Raw genomic sequence first — 24171 nt, 5'->3', positions numbered from 1 at the left:
CAGTAATTGCCAAATATTTTCAAGTTAGGGAAAACATTTGCTATTTGAGAATGAGGGAGAACCGGAGTAGAGGGTACAGGGTAGAAATTTTCACCCTAATTAATTAGAATTTTTTGAGTTATTTTAAGTTGGCTGTCAAACTTGGAGAAGTGTTATCTGATGGTTGTGTGCTTTTTGTTTTGGGACTATAGAAATTTGCTTTAGGCGGAGTATTACTATTAATGACTTGATTCACATTTTTTTTTTCTGTTTTTTCAGGAAAAATACACCGGGATCCATTTCTGGTCAACATCTTGGGGAGGCCGCACATCGGCTTGTTATTAACAGCTTACAGTCGAAGATGGAACAGAACGGGGGTCACCACAGATACAATGCACCAACTTATGCTGCAGGTGGTGCATCCCAAAATGGTAGATATCACAATCAGGAATATCACAGAACAGCACCACCTATGGCCGACTACCCTGCTGATAGATATGCTGCTGCCACCACCGTCCAAAGTAGACCAGATCATGGGTACAGGCAGCAGTATGTTTCATCAGCTCCCCAACCCCACCACCAATATGAAAGATGGACAGATCCTCAATATAGAAGTAATTGGAGGCCAGCCCGTGACTACCCACCTGGTCCATTCCAGCATAGTGGGAGGCCTCAGTATCCTCCCAGACCCGTGGTACCTGTACCCCCAGTAGCTGGACCTCCTGTTCATCCTGGGGGTGGTGGATATGGTCACTGGGGTTACCAAGCATATGAAGCTACTGCCCACAATCAATGGGGAGGTGTTCGGGGTGCTCCACCTAATCACGGAGAGGTTATTGGAGGGCATGGTCATCCACAGCCATCAGGCAATCGTTATTCAGCCTTGGATAGGGGAAGTAGGCGGCCACCTTCCTCTGGGTACAACCGCCACTAACTTTATTTGGTTGCATAAATGTTGTACAATAGTTGCAACTTAGAATTTCGGTTTATTTCATTTCATAATTTTAGGTTTGATGTAGTTCCCCCCATTTATTTGGCTGTTTTGTTGTATTCTTAGTTATAAATGCCAGGAACATAGCTGTAATAAAATTGTGAAAGCAATTAAGTAATACATCACCAATTCACCATTTTAAGTGCAGTTCCAATTTCTGATAGCATGGTCGAGATAGAAGCCGTAGCATGTAATTTAATAGGGCCTTGTAAAAGTTGAAGGCATCTTGGCCAATGGCATTAGAGAGGATGACTACCATTGCTTTCTACTGGATATGTTCTCTATCTTTTTATCTTTTGTGTTTATTTATTTATTATTCATGCTATGTGAATGGGTTAGTCGGTGGGGGTCTAGCCCTCCCACAAACCCCAATCCGCTGTTCCCGTCAGAGATGTTTACGAGCAAACTAGCAGGATCCAAGGTTCAAAATATCGGTACTGTTTTTTTTTTTTAATTTTTATTTAGGGTAAATTACAAAAACCCTTCCGTACTATGGGGTCTGTGACAAAGACCCCCTGTACTATGCCCGTGAGACAAAAACCCTTTTCCGTTAACTTTTCGTTGAAATCTGCCGTTATAATATTTTTTAATCCCTATATTGTCCTTGTAATAAGAAAAGCACTGTTCATCTTTTTCGGTTTCATCAGACGTATCATGCGCCCAAACCCCCTGCAAGCAATGGCACATGTGTCGCTGGTGGAATCGGCCCAGCCAAATCAGTTGGCAGGCAGTCATCGGCAAAGGTAAAGAGGTGGATTGAGATGAAGCAGAGACGGTGCTGTTGCAACTTCCGTTGAATCAGTCATTGGAAACGGTAGTAAGCTTTGCCGAGAGAGGGGAAATTGGAAACAGTAGGTCAGTAGCCAATGGTTTCATTTCCAAACGGCGAAGAGAGGAGCAAAAATTCCAAACGTCTCTCACGGTGCTGCTGCAACTTCCAACTGAAACCAGTCATCGGAAACGGTAGCAAGCCTTGCCGAGAGAGGGGAAATCGGAAACGCGAGCCAATGGTTTCGTTTCCAACCGGCGAAAAGCGCAGCAAAAATTCCAAACGTCTCTTATGGTGCTGCTGCAACTTCCGGCTGAAACCAGTCATCGGAAATGGTAGCAAGCTTTGCCAAGAGAGGGGAAATCGGAAATAGTAGCCAATGGTTTCATTTCCAACCGGTGAAGAGAGCAACAAAAATTCCAAATGTCGCCTAAGAGATCCGAACTCCCGTGGGGAAACCCCATGTACCTAGTAGGCACACGCCTTAACCAGTCGGCCAAAGCGACGATCGATTTCAAAGCTAGTATCAATCCAACAAGACTGAAAAACAATACAAAAAAAAAAAAAAACTGTATCGCCTTTTCTGGCTTTCTTTCTGATAGTTTCAGTTTCCGCCGGGCAGAGGATTCACTTTCAAGAATTATTTTTCAGCGCCCCCAATTTGTTCACCAATAAAAATTTCTTACAATTTATATGTTCAGAAGCAAATACTATTTCTGTTCTAACGTTCAAACTAAATGAGAAAGATAAGTGAAAAAACCTCCATTCGTTTTACACAAGTGTGCTCCCTCACTTGAGAATGCTGTCCCCTTTCCCTCTCAAGGGAAAATAATAGGTAATAGGTTTTAAGAGAAAAAGGGCAAAAAAAAAAAAACAAAATGGAAAAAGTTTAATGGGGTATTTTTATAATTTAATGTATTTCATTATCTGACTTAACGGTAAAGGGGGGGGGGGTATTTGTCTCATGGTCATAGTACAGGATGTCTTTGTCGCAAAACAAAGTACAAGGGGGTCTTTGTAATTTACCCTATTATTTATTTTGAAACTGGTATAGGGGGGCTGGTTTAAGGCAGGTCTATTACCGTCTTAACCACTTGCCGACTTGAAACCCCCATGTAGGGGCATATCGGGAAGGCTTTGATCCTTGGCAGGATCGTCGGTTATCTTTCTATAATCCCTGGGATCTACTGATTCCCACGCTATGTAAAAAACTAAGGTCTTGCTTGGTGCATCTTTCCGCATGGGCTGTTGGCAGCCTGCTTTTCAGTCTTCCGTTTTGTTGGAGGAAGATCTTTCCACCGAAAGACCGAGCCCTGAAAAGATGCAAGAAGCTCGATTAGAGCTTATTTTGAGTACTAATGGAGCTTCTTGCCTTTTATTGCCTGTTCAAGTCTTGTCTTTGTGCGGAAAGATGCACTTCCAACCAAATGGTTTGTGGCTGCCAAGATCTTTATGTAAAAGCTCATGCTCCCTGCTGGAAGGCAGTTCGGACATCGGACTGCTACTTGGCTGGGTTGAACTGCAAGGAAGAAGAATTAGAGGTCTTAGTGTACTTTGCTCGATGTGGGTACTTCGATACTTTAGTGTAGGAGATTGTAGAGAGCTGATTGCTAGAGAGTAATAGCAAGTGAGAACTAAATTGTGCATGTCTTATGAGGCTGGATGTGATACCTTTATATAGGCAAACTATCGTGGGCCTCATGAAGCGTGCTCGAGATCACCGGCCTGTCTAACTTGGAGTCCGTTCTGCACCTGAAGATGGACTCCGTGTAAGATGATAAGGCTTATCCAGGTCCGTCTAACTTGGGCGGGATAGAGATAAGTGTTAGACAGTGTATGTCCTTATTTCCTATCAGATTGATGTACTCTTGACATTTATTGTAAATGAATAATAGTACATAATTGATTCATGTTATATCTAGTGTGTTTCTGTGTAATACCCTTAAACTGGACACTTATGAGACTCGTGTTAGTTTAGAATTTTCACAGCCATTGGATAGACCATTGGATAGACCCTTAAACTGGACACTTATGGTTGGGGTGGCTTGTCTCAGCTGCTAAGGTGAGACCTGAAGCACATGTAGTGTGGGTTTGTTTGAAACCCTGAACCGGACCAGTTTCTAGTTATGCCCTAGACCTTGGAGATAGATGGACAAAACTAGAAGGTTACACCTAACCCCTAGACTCGATTATGGTACTGCACTAGGTGTTGGATTGGGCTATCTTTGATATGCCAATCAGTGAGATTCTTAGCAAGGATCAAAACTTGGGTATGTTGGGGCAATCTGAGAATTCACCTAAGTGGGTGATCATAGTGATAGAATCAACCCCTTTGTCGGACAAAGTGGATGATCGAGGACTGCACTCTTTCTGATGGAAACCTAAATTTTCGGTAGTGGATTTCAAATGTGTTTGAAATTTGTTTTGCAAAATATATTTATATATAGATATACATATATTATGTTTTATGAAAAAGGTTTGCAAAGGTTTTAATTCTCGGGATCCATCCTGAGTGGAGAGTGCGACATTGTACCTTGCAGGCGAGGGAGAGGTCCTCTCTTGTCGGGCAGTGTTTGATCATTATGAGCTGAGAGGTTAAGTGTAAGACCATTTAAGGCTTTTACCTGATGGGCTAATCTCACTTAAGTCCATAGTCCTTGGGCTTTCATAAGGTGGCTGGACCCAATGACCATTTAGTGTAAATGTTAGGCCTGCTAAGAGCCCATACTGATGGGCTCAGGGGTTCACTGTGTTCAACAGTGAATTTGGCCAAGCCTTGTAACAAAGGATAGGCTGAACCCATATGGCTTTTGTGGAGATCAATGTTAGGGTCCCACGCCATACAAAGAGAGCCAAGCTAGCCAACAAATTAAAAGGGAAGTGAGCCTGATAACTTAATGGGCCTAAAGCCCAATTTGAACTGAGTTAATGAGATTAATTAAAAGTTGGCGAATTTGAGTTTAGATCTGCTTCTGAATCAGCAAGAGGATAAGATATGTCTTATCCACTTACGAGTTCAGATCCAAATAAAGATTTGGATCAAAGAACTCTTTCCTAATAGGATTAGGAAGCTGATCCAAAGAGGTTATAAATAGAGGGCAAAATCCTTCTATTAAACATTTTTGCATCCAGTTCTTCTCTGCTCTTGCCGCCCTACCTAGTTCGATCTCCATAGTCTTGGACTGATAAAAAATTGTTATTGATTTTGATTCTTGCTAGAAGAATCAGATCTGATGTTGTGCTCACATCCCTTGCGTGATCCTTGCTGAATGATTGCAATTCTTGTTAAAGAATTGCTTTACTGATCCTGCGTCATCCTAAGCTGTGTCATATTCAGTGGAGGCGGGATTTGGTGACCTCTTTGGGCGTAAACACCTACGTTGGGAGCTACTTTCGTGGATTCCATATCAGGTATATCACTCTCTTAATCCTGGTTATAGATCTGGTCTGGTTTGTTTTAAGAATGAACCTTGAAAAATGCAGTTTTTCAAAATCAGGGAATAGGATTCCCGGAGGGTGAAAGAAAATTTTTGAAATTTCGCCTAGCCACCCTACATGGTTAGGCCATCCATACGATGGCTCTCCCTTCCCTTCAATAAGATCCATTGACATGCGTTGTGTTGTCGAGGAGATCGGAGATAGCTGGCTTGCTTCTAGAAAAAGGCTGCGTGGCACCTCGGCAGGTCGATGAGTGTGGCAAGCTGCTCGGGCCCCAGCCTCAGCTAAATGACCCGAGTTGCTCGAGATGACTTGGACTGCTGAGGTGTCCGAGGATGCTGAGATGTCGCCTAGTCATTACATCGCCCCATGTGTCATCATATCATTCGATGGGTCAAATCGACCCTCATTAATTGCCCCTACTCTCGATTCCAATGTGGCAAACTCGAAGCGGGAGTAATTTGTGAGTCAAAAAGAGGGTTGGCCCGGTCTTCGGTTCATCCTGAGTTTAACCTTCGGTTTGACCTGAGCGAGCCAATTGGTTCGACCTTAGGGGGAACGCACGGACGTCGCGTGAGAATTAAGCTCCGCGGGCATAAAAAACACACTCAACTGAATTTGGCCTCAGAATTCAAATCATCGCACCCCTAGGAGCCGTTGGATCCACTTGATCTCGACCGCTCATTGTCAGTTAAGACGGCTATAAATTGGGCTCTTGGGAACCCATTTACTTCATCTCATTTTGAGCTCTCGTGCGTCTGGAGGTCACAGAGCGTGTTGTTATCGGTGGTGTCGGTGTCGTCGGGTCGGCCTTTCCTTCTTTTAGGTAAGTCGTCTTCCTTTGCTCGTTTCATTTCTCTTTGCTTTCGTTCTTTCTAGTATGTCGAGTAGCGAGTCTAGTAGGGAGAGGGTTCAGTTCGGTCAAGCCGAGGAGGGCACCTTGGTCCAAGACCGACGAGGTTCCCGCAAATGGGCTTCATCTTCTCTCCACCGTCTAGTCCCAGATTGCCAAACCACTTCGGTCCTACCCAATTGACTACCGACAATATCTATAGTCTGGCAGCTCGGTACAGAATCCCAGACCCTTTTGGTTACTCCCTTCCATATGTGGCATTTCCTTGGGATAATGAGGAGAGCGAGGTCACATTCTTTGAGGAGGCTCTGAAGTCTAGTCTTCGCTTCCCGCTTCACCCCTTTATGCCTGAGGTCCTAAACTATTATGATATCAGCCATAGTTAATTACATTTGAACTCTATCAGTACCCTGGTTGGTACAATTTCTCTTTCCTTCCACCTCGACCTTTCTCTTGACATCAGAACCTTCACCACCCTCTACCAAATCAAACAAAATCCTACCAGTACCCCGAGCAAGTTTAGTTATTACTTGTCTTACTAGCACGGGTACAAACTTCTTCATGACTTTCCCTCTAAAGTCCTAGCCTAGAAGAGCAAGTATTTCTTTGTCACCCTAGCTAGTGGGTGGCCTTTCCCAACTTATTGGAGAGAGAGAGTAAAGGACGTGGGGAAGAGTTGAGCGAGCAAATGCAGGTTAGGATGCGGAACTTAGTAGAGCGTGGGTTGAAGCTGAGCGACTACTTGGTCGAGGAGAAGCTAATTCAGGTTGGGCTGAGTCCTCTGGGTAGGTCATTGTCTTAGGTTCAGGTGTTCATTTCTTTTCCTTTATGTTGCCTTAACTAACTCCCGGGCTTCTTGTGCAGGAGACATGTTGGGTGTCATGACTTCGGGGTTCCTCAAGGACGTGATGAAGAAGAAGAAGAGGAAGGTGTCTCACAAGGACGCACCTCTGGTATCCATTCCTGAGCCCATTGCACTAGGCGTCGTCGAGGAGGTCTTAGTGGTTGACCTGGTCGAGGAAGATGGGATAGAAGGGCCTACATAGGAGACCGAGGTGTTCCAAACGTCCAAGGCATGCCCTCTACGACCCAAGGCTCCAAAAGTTGAGGAGGCTCCCAAGGAGAGGTGGATTGTCATGGACTTCAGGACCGCTTTGATCAAAAGCAAGGAGGCTGTCTTTCCCGAGGAGGTCTCTGACATGTTCGAGATGTGGTCTAGCGAACTTGATGCCAAAGTGATGCATTGCCTCATGATAGTAAGCTTCAAAATTCCTTACTATGTTGTTTTGAGCTGCTTATTCATACATAACATATTTCTTTTTCTTTACAGACAAACTTTGTAGTCCATTCCCTTGTAAAGCAGTCTGAGCGTCATTAGGCGAGGGCTAACAATGTTGAGGCCGCGACAACTCAGTCCTGAGTGGAGCGAGCTGTCAACCTCATTGGCTAGGTGAAGAACGAGTTGGTGGATGAGAAACCACGTCAGGGAGCCGGAAGTCGATGTTGCAAAGCTTAAGAAGGAGCTCCGGGAGATGGAGGATCACTTTGCTAAGCACGAGCTTGTTACAAGAGAAACAAGAATTTGGCACTGCAGCCTTCTGTCAGGGCTTCAAATTCTGTTAGGTGTTGGTGAGGTCGGTGTACTCTGAGCTCAACCTCATGCCCATCAAGTCCTCAACTTGCACCAACAAGATATCCAACCAAGTCGAGCCGGATTCCAAGGAGGAGAGGAGGAAGATGTAGTCGACGAGGGTGCTGAGGAGGAAGCTGCCATGGATGCTGCCAGCGAGGATGCCATTGAGGAATGAGCCGCCGAGGAGGATGCTACTACGGTTATTGGAGATGGGGACGAGGAGCCTCAAAATGTCTGACACTTTTGCCTCTTTTCTTGGACCCCCTGTAAATATGTAAAGTGTCGATCCTCCGAGTTCGGTCTAAAGAACTTTTTTACTTTTTTTTTCTTTTTTTTGATGATGACGATGTACTTTTTGCTGAACTTCAATGAAATAGATGTTTTGAACACCTCGTGTCCATCTCTTCTTTTAGTACTTTGCTAAAACCTGAAACTTCAAAAAAAAAAAAAAAAAAAAAACTAAGTGTAGGATTATCCTGAGGTGCCTTAGCTCCTGGAGTGACTAGGCAAAGTATGGGATTAACCCGAGGTTTTTGTATGCCGAGGCAACTGGGCATAGTATGGGATATAACCCGAATTGCCTATGTGCCAACTAGGCATAATATGAGATTAACCCAGACTACCTTTATGCTGAAGCGTCTAGGCTTTATCAGACTGTCGAGGTCATTACCACGTCAGCATTGGGGGCCTTTTAGGGTTAAAACGACTTGGCGTCCCCTTTGAAATGTAATATAGCCAGCGTGCACTTTAGGTAGGACGGCTCAACCATGTCGCCAAGGCGGGTGGTCTTTTATACTTATTGAAAATTTTCAGTACTTAGTTGAGGTTTTAGATGCTGGACTCTCGAGCTCATAGGTAGTATCTCCTTAGGTTGTTGACGTTTCAGTTTGGGCATAGCTTAGCTACACTAGGCTCAGGTAGCATAACTTTCCAAAGTACAAGGTTGCCAACTCGGAAGTGGTGTCTCTTGACTCGAGCATTATAGTACAGAGCTACTTGATGTTCTTTGGATATTGACCTAGTTGCAAACTTCTTCCACCAGATCGAGATTGATCCACAGCTCATCGTTGTTGGCCTCCTCGTCATATGCCTCTAACCGCAGGGTGGGTACTTTGATCTCGACATGGATGCCGACCTCTGTTCCATACGTCAGGTTGAATGGGATCTCTCTAGTCGTTGTTTTAATTGTAATTCAGTAGTCTCAAAGGACGCTAGGTAGCTCATCTACCCACAAACCCTTAGATTGGGAGAGTCGAGCTTTGAGTCTGCGGAGGATTTCCCTGTTCATCATCTTGACCTATCCATTTGCTTGTGGATGAGCCATTGAAGTGAAGTTTTGTTGGATCCCCATCTTGGCACTCCAATTTTGGAACTTTATGTCATCAAGCTGCTTCTCGTTGTCGGATATCAACACCTTCGGGTGTTCGAATCCGCACACTATATTCTTCCAAAAGAAATTTTGGACATTCCAGGCTATGATTGTCACTAGTGGCTCAGCCTCCACCCACTTCGTGAAGTAGTAAACCGCTACGACTAAGAACCTTCTTTGCCCGGTTGCCGGTGGGAAAGGACCAAGGATGTCTATTCCCCATTGGGTGAAAGGCCATGGGCTGGTTAGGTACTTAAGGTCGGTGGCGGGCTGGTGATGTATATTGGCATGCCTCTAACAGTTGTCACACCTCTGGACAAGCTTGAGTGCGTTCGCTTTCACCACTGGCCAATAGTAGCCTTGCCTTAGCGCCTTTTGGGTGAGCGCCCTACCCCCCAGGTGTCCTCCACAGAGACCTTCGTGGATCTCGTGTAGCACTTGGCTTGCCTCTAAAGGACGCAAGCGATGCAGGTAGGGGAGCGTGAAAGATTTCCTGTACAACTGCTCGCCAATAATGACGTAACGAGCTGACTGCTGTTTTACCCTCTGAGCTGCATTACGGTTTGTTGGTAGGGTCATGTGGTGTTAGACAGTGTATGCCTTTAACTCCAATCAGAATGATGTACATTATGACATTTAATGTAAATGAATAAAGTACATATTTGATTCATGTTATTATGGTGTGTTTCTATGTAATACCTTTAAACTGGACACATATGAGACTTGTTTTAGTTTAGAATCTTCACAGCCGTTGGATAGATTTGGGGAGATTTATCTTGCCAAGGCTGCACTAATGTGCTGCCAAGTTGGTTGGGGTGGCTTGTCTCAGCTTCCAGGGTGAGACCTGAGGTACATGCAGTGTGGGTTTTCCTGAAACCCTGAACTAGACCAGAATTCCAGTATTGCCTTGGACCTTGGAGATAGATGGGCAAAACTGGAATGTTACACCTGACCCCTAGACTCGATTATGATACTGCACTAGGTGTTGGATTAGGCTGTCTTTGATATGTCAATCAGTGAGATCCTTAGAGGGGGTCAAAACCTAGGTATGTTGGGACAGTCCAAGAATTCATCTGAGTGGGTGATCATAGTGACAGGATCATCCCCTTTGTCGGACAAAGTGAATGATTGGGGATGCACTCTCTCTGATGGAAACCAAAACTGCCAGCAGTCGATTTCAACCGTTGAAATTTGTTTTGCAAAATATATTTATATAGAAGTATACATATAAATATTATGGTTTCAAAATGTTTGCAAAAGGTTTTTAATTCACGGGATCCATATGAGTTGTGAGTGGAGCACTGTACCTTGCAGCCGAGGGAGATGTCCTCTTTTGTTGGGCAGTGTCTGATCATTATGGGCTGAGAGATTAAGTGTAAGACCATTGGGGGTAATACCTGATGGGCTAATCTTGCATCTGCCCATAGTCCTTGGGTTTTTATAAGGTGGTTTGACCCAGGGACCATTTAGTGTAAATGTTGGGCCCATTAAGAGCCCATGGTGATGGGCTTAAGGGTTCACTGTCTCCTACAGTGAATTCGGCCAGGCCTTGTAACGGAGGCTGGGCTGAACCCATGTGGCTGATGTGTAGATCAATGTTTGGGTCCCACGCCATACAAGGATGTCCAACTGGGCAGCAGTTTGGAGGGTAAGTGAGTAGATGAACTTAATGGGCCTAAAGCTCAATTTGAACCGACTTAATGAGATTAATTAAAAGGGTGCGGTTCTGGGATTTAGATCAGCAGATAGGATAAGGGATTGCCCCTATGCACTCAGAGAGTCCAGATCCAAATAAAGATTGACATCAGGAAACTCCTAATTAGATTAGGAGGGCTGATCTTTATCTGTAGATAAGATAAGGGATTATCCTTATCTCTTTAAAGAGAGTCCAGATCCAAATACAAGATTTGGATTAGGAAAACTCCTAATGGGATTAAGAGATGCTATCTTTAAAGGTTATAAATAGAGGAGCAGGGAGAACCTCCAATACACAATTCTCAGTTCAGAGACTACAAAGAGAGAAGAACCTGTAGTTCGACTGCTCCTATCTTTTGCTCTTTCTTGCTCTTGCCGCCATACTAGTTCGATCTCCACCTGTGGGAGTGACTAATAAGTGTTATTGATATTACCTTTCGGTAGAAAAGGTAATTAGAAGTCGTGCTCACTAGCCCTCCATCAGATTCTTGCTGAAGAATCAAGTTTTTGCTGAAGAGCCATCCTGCTGATTCTGCTTCATCCTGCACCATGTCATCTTCGGTGGAAGCTGTCTTTGGATCTTTCCTTGGGCGTGAACACCTTCATTGGAGGTTATTGTTACTTCATATCAGGTATAACCCCGCACTCTCTTTTGGTGTCAGATCTGTTCTGGTTTAGGTTCAAGATTAATCCTTGAAAATGCAGTTTTCTAAAATAGGGAATGTGATTCCCACGTGGGAGAGAGAGAATTCTTGAAAATTCGCCCAACCTTCCTACCGGGTTTGGCCATCCATATGATGGATTTCTCATCCCTTCAGTGGTATCAGAGCTAGGTTCAAATTTTGAAGCGAAATTAACCAGATCTGGAACTGCGCAAATGGGCAGAAGGCATTCTACTAGATTTGTGCAGATTAGCGATTTTTGGGAAATTGGTTCCCAGATTTTGGGTGATTGATATGAAATTAAATATTTATGAATGTGATTTATATTTAGAATTGCTCTGCATATTTTTCTTGATTTTTGGGTTGTTTGTACGGTGGAGATCGAAATCTTTAATGGCGCAAGAAATATGCACACCTGCTATTCTTTTTCATTCTTGGTCTGTATTTTTTTTTTTAATTTTTAGATGGAATGTATAGGAATTCAATTTTGATGTAATATATTAATAGAAAATAGGTTTTTCTATTTTATTCCATTCAAAGTTGAAGTAGAAAGCGCAAGGAGGAGATTTTCACAGATTAGGGTTCAACCATCTGCGATTTGCAATTTTGGAAACTGCATGCTGCGATCAAACTTTTGTTTTGCAGGGTAGCAGTCCTACGAACAACCCCCTACTGATTCTTGAATGTCATGTATCAGTAATTTAATTTCAGATCATGTTCTTGAATTAAAAATCAAACCCTAGACCCATTCGAACTAGATTGGACCAAACTGGTTGAACCAAATCTGTGGTTCGATGGGGGCTGTTCTCAGCCCTAATTTTTCACTCATGGGTCCAGGAGTTGATGGTTAATTGCAAGATGCAATTCAGCCCACACCTGTAAAACCCAGTTTTAATATGTTAAAACTGCTTTAGCCCATTTCAGCATAAAAGCTATATGGGCCGAATTTCTATTTGCAATTCAGCCTATATACCCATATAATATTATGAATTTATATGGGCTTTAATTAAGGGTTTTACAGTTATTTAATTGATTGGATCAATTGTGGTTTTCATGCATGTGATGTATGGATGTGTGATGTGTGTTGTTTATGGGCCATAAGTACTTGGCCCATGCTGATACGATAGTGGCTCTTGCGCATATCATGGCTGAATGCACATCATTGCCATGGTGTCCTTAAGATCATTGGATGATCTCCCTTCGTGGTGGGCCCCACTCCAGATTCCTCCCCAAGAGGAACTGTGCGGAACCCTAGCCGTTTAGGGCCCATTGTAGCTAGGGTTTAAATTTCATTAGATAAAGGTTTATAATTACCTATTAATCCAACTCAAGACCGAAATTACCCTAAGGTATATTAAAGTTATTTGCATGTGATGGTGGATTTCTCTAAATTAATTAATAAGCTTTCTCAAGTCATATTAATCCTTTATTAATCCAGTTATACCATCTAAATGGTTGTCAAAAGGAAAAATAAGCATTAAGTTCTTTGGAAACCTCTAATCGTAGAAGGAGATTTGACTCACTAAGCTTCCTTGATTCCCACACATAAGTTAATCATCTTTCGATATCATAGTCTAACATGCGATTTTTATTGCCTAGGGATTTAATTCATAACAATCCATTGGTCAGTCATGCATGAATCATCAATTCATTAAAAGATTGACAAATTCTTTTAAAGCATTAAGTACAACTATAAAAATTCCTCATGCAAATAATAAAGGTCTTGAGTTGAATCAAACAAATAACTATATAATCTTAAGATCAAAATCCATCTAAACCCTATCTAAGAAAATTTAGCTAGACATAATTAAATTCAACACACTCAAGAAAATTAAAGAAGAAACACAACAAAAACACATCAAAGAATGAATAGAATAACAATAAAACTTTAGCCTTTGGAGGTCGAAGACAAGTGCAGAAACTAAGCCTTCCTCCCTCTTGAATTCAGATTCTTCCTCTCCTTCTCTGGTGTGCTGAAATTGCTTCCTCTTCTCTTTTGATGTACTGAGACTACTTCCTCTTTTCTTCTCTGCTGAATTCTCTCTAAGGATGTGCCCCCTTACCTTGAGTCTATGGTCTTTTTTTTGTGCAGCCTCCCCTCAATTTCCTTTCAATGCAGACTCCTAATTCAACACAAATTAGGTCTCTTTTGTATTGCTAACTATTAGACCTGAAACTTGTAACTCGAATTGCACTTGATTGGCGGCGGAATTAGGGTGAGTGATAAATATAAGAGTTGTAGCCCTATCACTTAGCCTTAATTAGCCATTTTAATCACCTCAATCCGAGTTATAGGCAGAAAGTTATGCCCAAAATACGGGAACTATATCAAAATAAGAAATTTCTCAATTTTTGTGCATACATATCAAATTCAATTTCAATGGATTCTCTCCTTCATGGCTACATCATGGAGCATCATTGCTGCATGGTCATTCTTCTATGATTATCTTGATCAATTAAATCGAACTCCTTAAAATTTCACAATTAAGCTCCAAATCACCTTTCAAGACAATTTCATCATAATTAGTGCAATACTATGCTAATTCCAAGAACATTATTACCCAAATCATTAAGTTAGAGATATAAAAATATGTACAAATATAGGCTTATCAACTTTGTCAATGGGTCTGCCACATTATCCGCTAATGCTACCTTCTGAATTTGGACATCCCTTCTACCAACAATTTTCTGTAGTACGTGGTACTTCCTCTCGTTGTGCTTTGACTTCGATTGAGCTCGTGGCTCCTTAGCCTGAGCAATGATTCCAGTGTTGTCATACCACAGTGGAATGGGTGATGTGTTGGATGGAACAACTCCTAATTCTTGAATTAACTTTTTCATCCAAACGGCTTCCTTGGCAGCTTTACTTGCGGCAATGTACTCGGCCTAGGTTGTTGAATCTGTAGTGGACCCCTATTTGCTGCTTTTCCAGTAACTGCATAGGACCCCATCGTAAAGATGTAACCAGATGTAGACTTTTTATCATCTGGGTCTGATTGGAAGTCAGCATCGATATACACTAGGATTTGTAGTGAACTACTATCGAATATCAGACAAAACTCTTTTGTCCTTCGAAGGTATTTTAGTATGTTCTTCATAGCTGTCCAGTGTTCCTGTGCTGGGTTTGATTGATATCTACTTACCACACTTACTACCTGAGCAATGTCAAGTCGAGTGCACAGCATGACATACATGATGCTCTCTACGGCTGAGGCATGGGGAACTTCTCTCATGCCCTCAATCTCCTCGGGAGTCTTGGAAGACGTACCCTTAGAGAGAGTGACTCCGTGTCTGAAAGGAACATTTTCTTTCTTGGAGTTCTCCATGTTGTATCTCTTGACAATTTTGTCAATGTAAGCAGAATGGGATAATCCTATTATCCTCTTCGATCTATCTCTATAGAGTCGAAGACCCAAGATGTAGGAGGCTTCTCCAAGATCTTTCATTGAGAATTATTGTGAAAGCCACACTTTCACTGTAGTTAACATCCCTACATCATTCCCAATGAGTAAGATGTCATCTACATATAGAACTAGGAATGTAACCTTATCTCCCACTGTCTTCTTGTAAACACAAGGCTCATTCGGATTCTATTCAAAGTCAAACTGTTTGACGGTAGAGTTAAACCAGATGTTCCAGCTCCTAGAAGCTTGCTTAAGTCCATATATGGATCGATTAAGTTTACACACCATGTCTTCTTGACCTGCAACAATGAAACCTTACAGTTGCTGCATGTAAATATCTTCAGTAAGATCTCCGTTCAGGAATGCAGTTTTGACATCCATTTGCCAAATCTCATAATCATGGTGCATTGCTACAGCTAGCAGGATCCTGATGTATTTAAGCATGGATTTCGCCACAAGACGATCCTTGTAGGTCTCAACTTTCCCATAAGGGCCCATCTTCCTCTTGTAAATCCATTTTACCTCAGGGGGCGGATCTATAGAGTCCAAACTCCATTGGTCTTCATTGAGTCCATCTCAACTTTCATGGCATCTACCCATTTCAAGGAATCTATGTCCAACATAACTTTCGTATAAGTCACGGGATCTTCCTTACTGTTCATGGATTCCATCAAGTAACTTTTTTGATCATAGCCGTAACGAACCAGAGGCCTAGAAAGCCGAGTAGACCTTCTAGGTTGGTTATTTTCTAGAGCTTGTGGGACATCTACCACTACCCCTGAGCTCTCCTCATCAAGAACAACTTCTTGGTGATGATTGTCCAGGATATAGTCTTCTTCCAAGAAATAGGCATTTCAACTGTATAACACCTTTTGTTCCTTTGGATCATAGAATAAAGAACCTACAGAGCTTTTGGGTAGTCTACAAATAGGCAATGGCTAGTCTTAGATTCCAATTTGTCAGCACTCATTCTTTTAACATGTGATGGTCAACCCCAAATCTTCTAGTGTCTTACACTGGGTTTTTACCGATCCATAGATCATATGGAGTCTTAGGAACAGATTTGGTTGGAACCCGGTTTAGCATGTATATCGCAGTCTCTAATGCATGACCCCAAAAGGATATAGGTAATTCCGAACAGACGAGAGATATCCAATAGAGTCTGATTTCTCCTCTCGGATACACCATTTAATTTTGGTGTAGCAGGAGGAGCTAGTTGTGATACAATCCCGTTTTCCTTTAAGTAGTCTCTGAATTTGTCAGAGAGATATTCACCTCCTCAATCTGATTGAAGGGCCTTTATCTGTCTCCCCAACTGTTTCTCGACCTATTGTTTGAACTCCTTAAACTTTTCAAAAGATCCAGACTTGTGTCTCATTAGGTACACGTAGCTATACCGAGAAAAATTGTCGGTAAATGTTATAAAGTAAACGTGTTGGTTATGTGTCCTAACATTCATGGGACCACATACATCAGTATGTATCAGGTTTAGTGTGCCTATAAATCTTTCAAGCTTACTTGTAAATGGTTGTTTCGTCATCTTACCCTGAAGGCAAGGTTCACAAGTTGGAAGTTCTTCTATAGTTAGAAAATCCAAAGGACCATCATTTACCAACCTTGTGATACGATCTATATTAATGTGGCCAAGTCAGTAATGTCATAGGCATGTGGGATTAATTGTATCCCCAGTTCTTTTCTTAGGAATTACATCCAACGTAGTTTCGGTTATGTTTGTTTCCAGAGAAGGCTGAAGAACATAGAGACCATTCTCAAGTTCTTCATAAGTGAGGAATTTGTTATTCCGTTTAACAGTAATCACATTACTGAACGAAATAGAATAACTATCTATACACAGTTTTGAAACAGAAATCAAATTTCTTCTCAATTTAGGTATATAAAAACAATCTTTAAGTAAAATAACTCATTCTATGAAATACAATTCTACAGTTCCTATGGTTGTAGCTGCAACAGTTGTAGAAGTCCCCAAGTAAAGAGTCACTTCTCCGTTACTCAGCCTTCTGCTTGTCTTGAACCCCTGCAATGTGTTACATGCATGAGTAGAAGCCCCAGAGTCAATACACCAAGATGTAGAAGTGTCTAACAAATTGGTTTTTATGATAAAAGATTCAAAATTACCTTGCTTCTTGGTCTCTAGATATTGAGAACAATTCTTCTTCTACTGGTCGTTCTAGTTAAAGAAGTGACAGGCATTTGATGTCTTGTCCTTCTTCTGCTTTTTGGTCTTGCCAACTTTTTTCTGAGGCTTCTTCTTTGCTTTCCTCTTCTTGTTGCTCGATTTACCACCTTTATCAAGCATGGCAATGGACATATCCTTTTTATTCAGTTTTTCAGTCACCTACAACATATTGTTGAGTTCTTGAAGGCTAACTTTTAGCTTATTGATGTTGTAATTCATGATAAACTGATTGAGGGAGGGTGGCAAAGAGTGAAGAACAATATCAATTTTAGTGTCATCATCAAGCCCTGAACCAAGAGCCTCCAATTCATTGATATAGCCCATCATCCTTAGACAATGGTCATGAACTTGTTGGTTCTCAGTCATTTGAGTGTTCATAAACAATTTTAGGACCTTTTGTTGAGTAGAACGATACTGCTCTTCATGCGTCGTCCTCAGACTATCCATGATATCCTTGGACACTTCGATCTTATCAAACTGTCGCTGAAGGATCATACAGTGCGTGGAGCCAACTATTTCAGCTGCATAACCCCACCACCTTCTCTTGAGGATCATATCCACTCATCTTATGAGCTTTCCCTTTGGCCTCTGTCAAACAAAGTTCATTGCCATTTTAGGTTAAACCTTTCTATTCAGTAAGTGCAAACTCATCATATTCGTGAACGCCAAGATATCGTGAGAGAGTCTTCCATTTTAGGATAGGCCCCTCCTACATCGGTCTATGATGCCCTTATCATCTTAGGAAGCAATCAAACAGATTCACCAGCAAATGGATAACCCAATTTTATGGTGCATTTCTTCATTACTAATAAATCCATCCTCATGCTAATGACAGAAGGTCTTTAGAGAGTTCATCATATGAATCTCCCTATCACATGCACTTATATATCTGGAAGGATCAAGTTTTTATGTCCCTAGATCTGATTTAGGTCAAACCAAAGTGGCTCCCTCTGACTTTCTTAAAGTCAGATTCAAATGGGCCCAAAACGGCAAAGGTTCTGTACGGTTCCTCTTGGAGAGGAAGCTGATCTGGGGCCCATCAAAAAGGGAGATCATCCAATGATCTTTAGGGCACCAAGGCAATGCTGTGCATTCACTCATGCTGTGCATAGAAAGCCACTAACAAATGAACATGGGCCAAGTGCTTATGGCCCATGTATGTAGCACATCACACATCATACATCACATGCATGAAATAAACACATAATTGATCCAATCAATTAAATCAACTATAAAACCCTAAATTAATTAAGTTAAACCAATATCTACCCTTTAAAGCCCATAATATTATCATATAACATTATCTAGGTATATGGGCTGAAATACAAAAGGCAGTTCGGCCCATATAGCATTTATGTTGAATTAGGGCTAATGCAATTTTAACTTAATAAAACTAAGTTTTACAGGGTGCGCAGAATTGGATCTTGTAATGGGCCATCAATCCCCTAGCCCAAATCAGAATTTGGGGCTGAGAACAGACCCCTATTGAACCATAGATTTGGTCCAACTAGTTTGGACCAATCTTGGGTCAAACCGACCTAGGGTTTGGTGTCCAATGCAAGATTCAATTCAAGATTGTGATCTGAAATTAATTACAGCTGATTAAAGACAATCAAGAATCAGCATAAAAACATATTAGAGGGCTTTACTTGTGATTGCAAACTTGCAAAACAAAGGGTTAGTCACAGATAGTGAATTCGGTATCTGCAAATCGCAGATTACAGTTTCTTTAACCGCAAAAGGTCTTCTCTTCCTCCATACGCTCCAGCAAGTCTTCAAACGTAAAAAAAAGAAAAAATAGAAAAACCTAATTTTCTATTAATTACATCACATCAAATCCTATACATTTTGTCTAAAAATAAAAAAATATATATATTTGCAGACCAAAATGAATAGAATGAAAATTTGCAGGGTGCGCAAATCTTAGTGTCTTTAAAGAATTCTATCTCCATCATAGGAAAACCTAAGAATCCAAGAAACAATTATAGAACCATTCCATAATCATTCAAGAATAATAAAGAATTAATTTCAGATCTGCACGCCCAAAAACTGGGAACCAATTCCCAGAAAAACTGCAAACTTGCACAAATCTTGGCGTCTTTAGGGAGAGGAATACCTGATACGGAATCCATGCAAGAAGCTCCTCCCAATGTAGGTTTTCACGCCCAAAGAGGTAACCAAATCCTTCCTCCACTAAAAATGGCACAACTTAGGGTGAGGCAGTATCAACTTGGAGATTCTTCAACAAGAATCAAGCAGGGATGTAAGCACAGCTTCAAGATTGACTCTTCCAGCAAGAATCAATATCAAGATCCAATCTTGATCACTCCAAGAATTGGAGATTGAATAGGGTAGGGTGGCAAGAGCAGAAGGAGAGAGAATTGAATGCATAAAACTATGAAACTATGTAACCTTTTTCCAGTTCGCCTTCCTCCTTTTATATAATCCTTTAAGAGTTAACCTCCTAATCTGATTAGGAGTTTTTTGATCCAAATCTTTATTTGGATCTGGACTCTTTAAGTGATCAGGCTTATCCCTCATCTTATCTATAGATCAGGATCAGGTTCACATAACCCAATTAGAAGTTTCCTAATCCAAATCTTTATTTGGATCTTGACTCTTTAAGTGGATAAGAGTTATCCTCTTATCCTTATCTACTGATCCATACCTAGATTTGCTTCCTATTTAATTTATCAAATTAAACCCAGTTCGAATAGGGCTTTAGGCCCATTAAGATTTTAGGCTCATTTCCCTTTAAGTGCTGGCTAGTTTGTCTCTCTTTGTCTGGCATGGGACCCTATCATTGATCTCCACATTGATTCAGCCTAGCCTTTATTACAAGGCCTGGCCGAATTCATGCTCAATATAGTGAACCCTTGAATCCATTAGTATGGGCTCTTAATGGGCCCAACATTTACACTAAATGGTCCTTGGGTCCAGCTATCTTATGAAGGCCCAAGGACTACGGGCAGATGTGAGATTAGCCCATCAGGTAAAAGCCCTAAATGGTCTTACACTTAACCTCTCAGCGCATAATGATCAAACATTGCCTGACAAGAGAGGAGCTCTCCCTCGGCTGCAAGGTACAATGTTGCACTCTCTACTTACATGGATCCCGGGAATTGGAACATTTTTGCAAACATTTTGTGAAACCATAACATATATGTATATATCTATATAAATATACTTTGCAAAACAAATCTTAACAAGTTTGAAATCAACTGCCGGCAATTTAGGTTTCCATCAAAGAGAGTGCATTCCCCAATCATTCACTTTGTCTGACAAAGGGGCTGATTCTGTCACTATGATCACGCACTCAGGTGAATTCTCAAACTATCCCAACATACCCAGGTTTTGACCCCCGCTAAAGATCTCACTAATTGGCATATCAAAGACAGCTCAATCCAACACTAGTGCATAACCATAATCGAGTCTAGGGGTTAGGTGTAATTTTTCAGTTTTTCCCATCTGTCTCCAAGGTCTAGGCCATGACTGGAAAATGGTCCAGTTCAGAGTTTCAAACAAATCCACACTACATGTGCTTCAGGTCTCACCCTGGCAACTGAGACAAGCCACCCCAACTGACTTGGCAGCACATTAGTATCAACTTTGGCAGGATAAACCTCCCCAGGTCTAACCAATGGTTGTGAAGATTCTAAACTAATACGAGTCTCTTAAGTGTCCAGTTTAAAGGTATTACACAGAAACACACCATAATAACATGAATCAATTATGCACTTTATTCATTTACAATAAATGTCAAAAAGTACATCAATCTGATTAAAGCTAAGGGCATACACTGTCTAACACTTCAAAAATTCCCCTAAGTTCCCAAAATACCCTCGACCAAAATCATATGAGTTACTTCTTTATCCAATTCCCAAATTACCCTTAACTTGATTCCCATAAATGCCCCTCCTTCCAAAATTCCCTTAAATTTCCAAATTACCCCTTGATCGACTCCTAAACTACCCCTACACTCGATTATGATACTGCACTACGTGTCGGATTGGGCTGTCTTTGATGTACCAATCAGTGAGATCCTTAGCGGGGGTCAAATTCTAGGTATGTTGGGACAATATGAGAATTCATCTGAGTGGGTGATCATAGTGACAGGATCAGCCCCTTTGTCGGACAAAGGTAATGATCGGGGATGCACTCTCACTGATGGAAACCAAGACTACCGGCAGCCGATTTCATTCGTTGAGATTTGTTTTGCAAAATATATTTTATATGAGATATAAAAGTATATAAATTATGGTTTCTAAAATGTTTGCAAAAGGTTTTAATTCCCGGGATCCATATAAGTAGAGAGTGCAACACTGTTCCTTACAGCCGAGGGAGAGGTCCTCTCTTGTCGAACAGTGTATGATCATTATGGGCTGAGAGGTTAAGTGTAAGACCATTGAGGATAATACCTGATGGGCTAATCTTGCATCTGCCCACAATCCTTGGGTGTTACAAGGTGGCTTGGCCCAGGGACCACTTAGGGTAAGTGTTGGGCCCATAGAGCCCATTTGATGGGTTTTAGGGGGTGCACTGTCCATAACAGTGTATTCGGCCAGGCCTTGTAACAAAGGCTGGGCCGAACCCATGTGGCTAACGTGTAGATCAATGCTTGGGTCCCACGCCATACAAGGAAGCCCAACTAGGCAGCAGTTAAGTGAGCACATAAGCTTAATGGGCCTAAAGCCCATTTCGAACTTGATTTATTTTGTAAGTTAAATATGGGCAAATTCTGAGATGGATCAACAGATAGGATAGGGACTTAACCCTATCCACTCAGAGAGTCCATATCTAAATATGATTTGGATCTGGAAACCTCCTAATAAGATTAGGAGAAGGTTGATCCAATATGCAGATAAGATAAGGGGTTTATCCTTATCACCTAAAGAGATGTTTGGTCCAAATAAGATTTGGATCAGCAACTCCTAATTGGATTAGGAGCTGATCCTTTAGGGTTACAAATAAAGGTGGGGGCGGTAGCCTTTAGAAGTTGATGATCTTTCACATTCTCTTCAGAGCTGAAATCACAGAAGAAAGATTTCTGCAATCCCTGCAAAGATCTTTCTTAACGCCTCTTTCCTGCAACCGCTAGACATCCAGTTCGATCTCCAATTGTGGGAGAAGTCAAGATTCGATCTTGACATCAGTTCTTTGAGAAAGAATTAAAAGGAAGTTGTGCTCACGTGCCAACATGCTGTTTCTTGCGAAGGACAGAGTTCTTGGAGAAGAACACTGTTGATTCTGCTCCATCCTACACTGCGTCATCTTCAGTGGGAGTAGTCTTTGGATCCTTCCTTGGGCGTGAACACCTTCGTTGGGAGATATTATTTCTCCGTATCTGGTATAATCCTCTCCTACTCTTTTTTGTTCAGATCTAGTTCAGTTTATGGTTCAAGATTGATCATTGAAAATATGATTTTCTAAATAGGGAATGCGATTCCCAATTGAAGAGAGAGAAAAATTTTTGAAATTCGCCCCTTTATTCTGCAAGATTTGGGCGTCCATACGATGGATCTCTCATCTCTCCACATAGATCCTAAAAATGTCCCTCCTTCAAAAGTTTCCCTAAATTCCCAAAATACCCTCAACCAAAATTACCTGAACTACCCCTTTGACAAATTCCTAAATTACCCTTGACCTAATTCCCAAAAATGCCCTTCCTTCCAAAATTCCCCTAAATTTCCAAAATACCCTTGACCAAAATTACTCGAATTACCCCTTTGACCAATTCCCAAATTACCCCTTACCTAATTACCAAAATGCCCTTGACCAAAGTGACCTAATTTACCCCAAGCCTTCAAAACATCAAGTTTCCCTTCTTCCCCCAATTTGCCCCCTTAAAGGCACCGATCTAGTGATATACCTCCCCCAAACCCTATTCTACCCGCCTGAAACCCCATTTCTCTCAATTTTTGTTTAGAAACCCCCTCCCTTCCAATTATAAAAGGAAGGGGCATTGTTCCCATTAAAAGAGAGGCTTCTTCGAGAGGAGAGGAGAAGAGGGGGTGGAGAAACTACTGAAATGGGTGTTCGAAAGAGGGAGAAAGGGGTCGAACTTGGGCAGAGAATTTCGAGAGACTGAAGGAGAGGAGAAAAGAGGGAGAAAGGGGGGAGGAACTCGAGTGAGAGAAGTTTGGGAGAGTGCTCGAGTGAGAGAAGAAAATTAGAGGGAGAGGGCAAGACTGACTTGACCTTCTTGTGTTGCTCCTAGTTACCAGAGATGTCGTCCTGCCTATTGTCGTTGTTGTATTAACCTCATTGCGTCATCATCGCCAATCTCATTCTACTACTGGATTTGCTTCCATCGGCCACCTCTGTTGTCATTGCCAACATTGGTCTTCTCAGGCTCTGTATCATAGACCGAGACTACGACGGTGTCCTCCTTTGGTCGAGCTTACTGATCTATGTTCTTAGGGAGTGGCTCCAGCTTGACGTCGTCCACCAATTTTCCTTTGCCCTTTAATGCCGTGACGTAGCACTTTCACTACTCCAATTGGCCGCCCCACTGCACGGAGTGCATAGAGGATAAGCTGATCCAAGATTGCGTTATAGGGGGATGGGGTCTTGAGTACCAGGAAGCTATGCGCAAATCGGAACGTATTGGGATTTGAACCTATTACAACGAGCACCTTGATCTGACCTATGGGCCTTACCATGTCCCCACTGAGGCCGACGATGGGCACATTTGCTAGCTGCAAATCCTTTCACTCCAGCTGCATCTTTTCAAGCGCGTCCAGGAAAAATGATGTCGGTCGAGCTCCTGGAGTTAACCAAAATCCGTTTTACCTCGAAGTCATTAATTACCATTTTGGCAATGAGGGCATCATCGTGTGGGTATTGCATTCCAGGAGCGTCATCCTCGATGAATTAGATGACTTCCTCTACACAAGGGCACTTTAGTAGTGTAACCACCCAATTTTTGTTCGGCTCCCTCTCTAACCCACTTTTTGCACTCTAGATGCCTGATCAAACCTCACCAACTTCCTCAAAACATTCTAAAACCCCAAGAAACCAAATCTTAACTTAAATATCCTCAAATCCACCTTTAAATCTGTAAGATTCCCTTTCGGTGGTCCAAATTATGCCGCATCACCAAATCCGTTACCCAATCATACACCATCACATGAAACCAAACCTTCAAACAACCAAACCTACCAAATTTCAGCCATAAATTC

General features: G+C 41.9%; 1 protein-coding gene across 2 annotated transcripts in view; it reads left to right on the top strand.

The window, feature by feature from the left end:
* LOC104587998 (5'-3' exoribonuclease 3-like) overlaps positions 1 to 1106 on the top strand; it is a 64422-nt gene extending 63316 nt beyond the window's left edge. For both annotated transcript variants that reach the window (XM_010245783.3, XM_010245782.3), the window contains exon 23: positions 259 to 1106. In XM_010245783.3, the coding sequence (XP_010244085.1) occupies positions 259 to 913 (655 nt within the window). In that variant the 3' untranslated portion in view covers positions 914 to 1106. The remainder of the gene's footprint in view (positions 1 to 258) is intronic.
* Positions 1107 to 24171: the final 23065 nt, after the last annotated feature.

The sequence above is a fragment of the Nelumbo nucifera genome, chromosome 6, assembly GCF_055504915.1.
Source record: "Nelumbo nucifera cultivar China Antique chromosome 6, China Antique-T2T, whole genome shotgun sequence".
Classification (NCBI taxonomy): Eukaryota; Viridiplantae; Streptophyta; class Magnoliopsida; order Proteales; family Nelumbonaceae; genus Nelumbo; species Nelumbo nucifera.
This window is presented reverse-complemented; position numbering and strand designations above follow the sequence as displayed.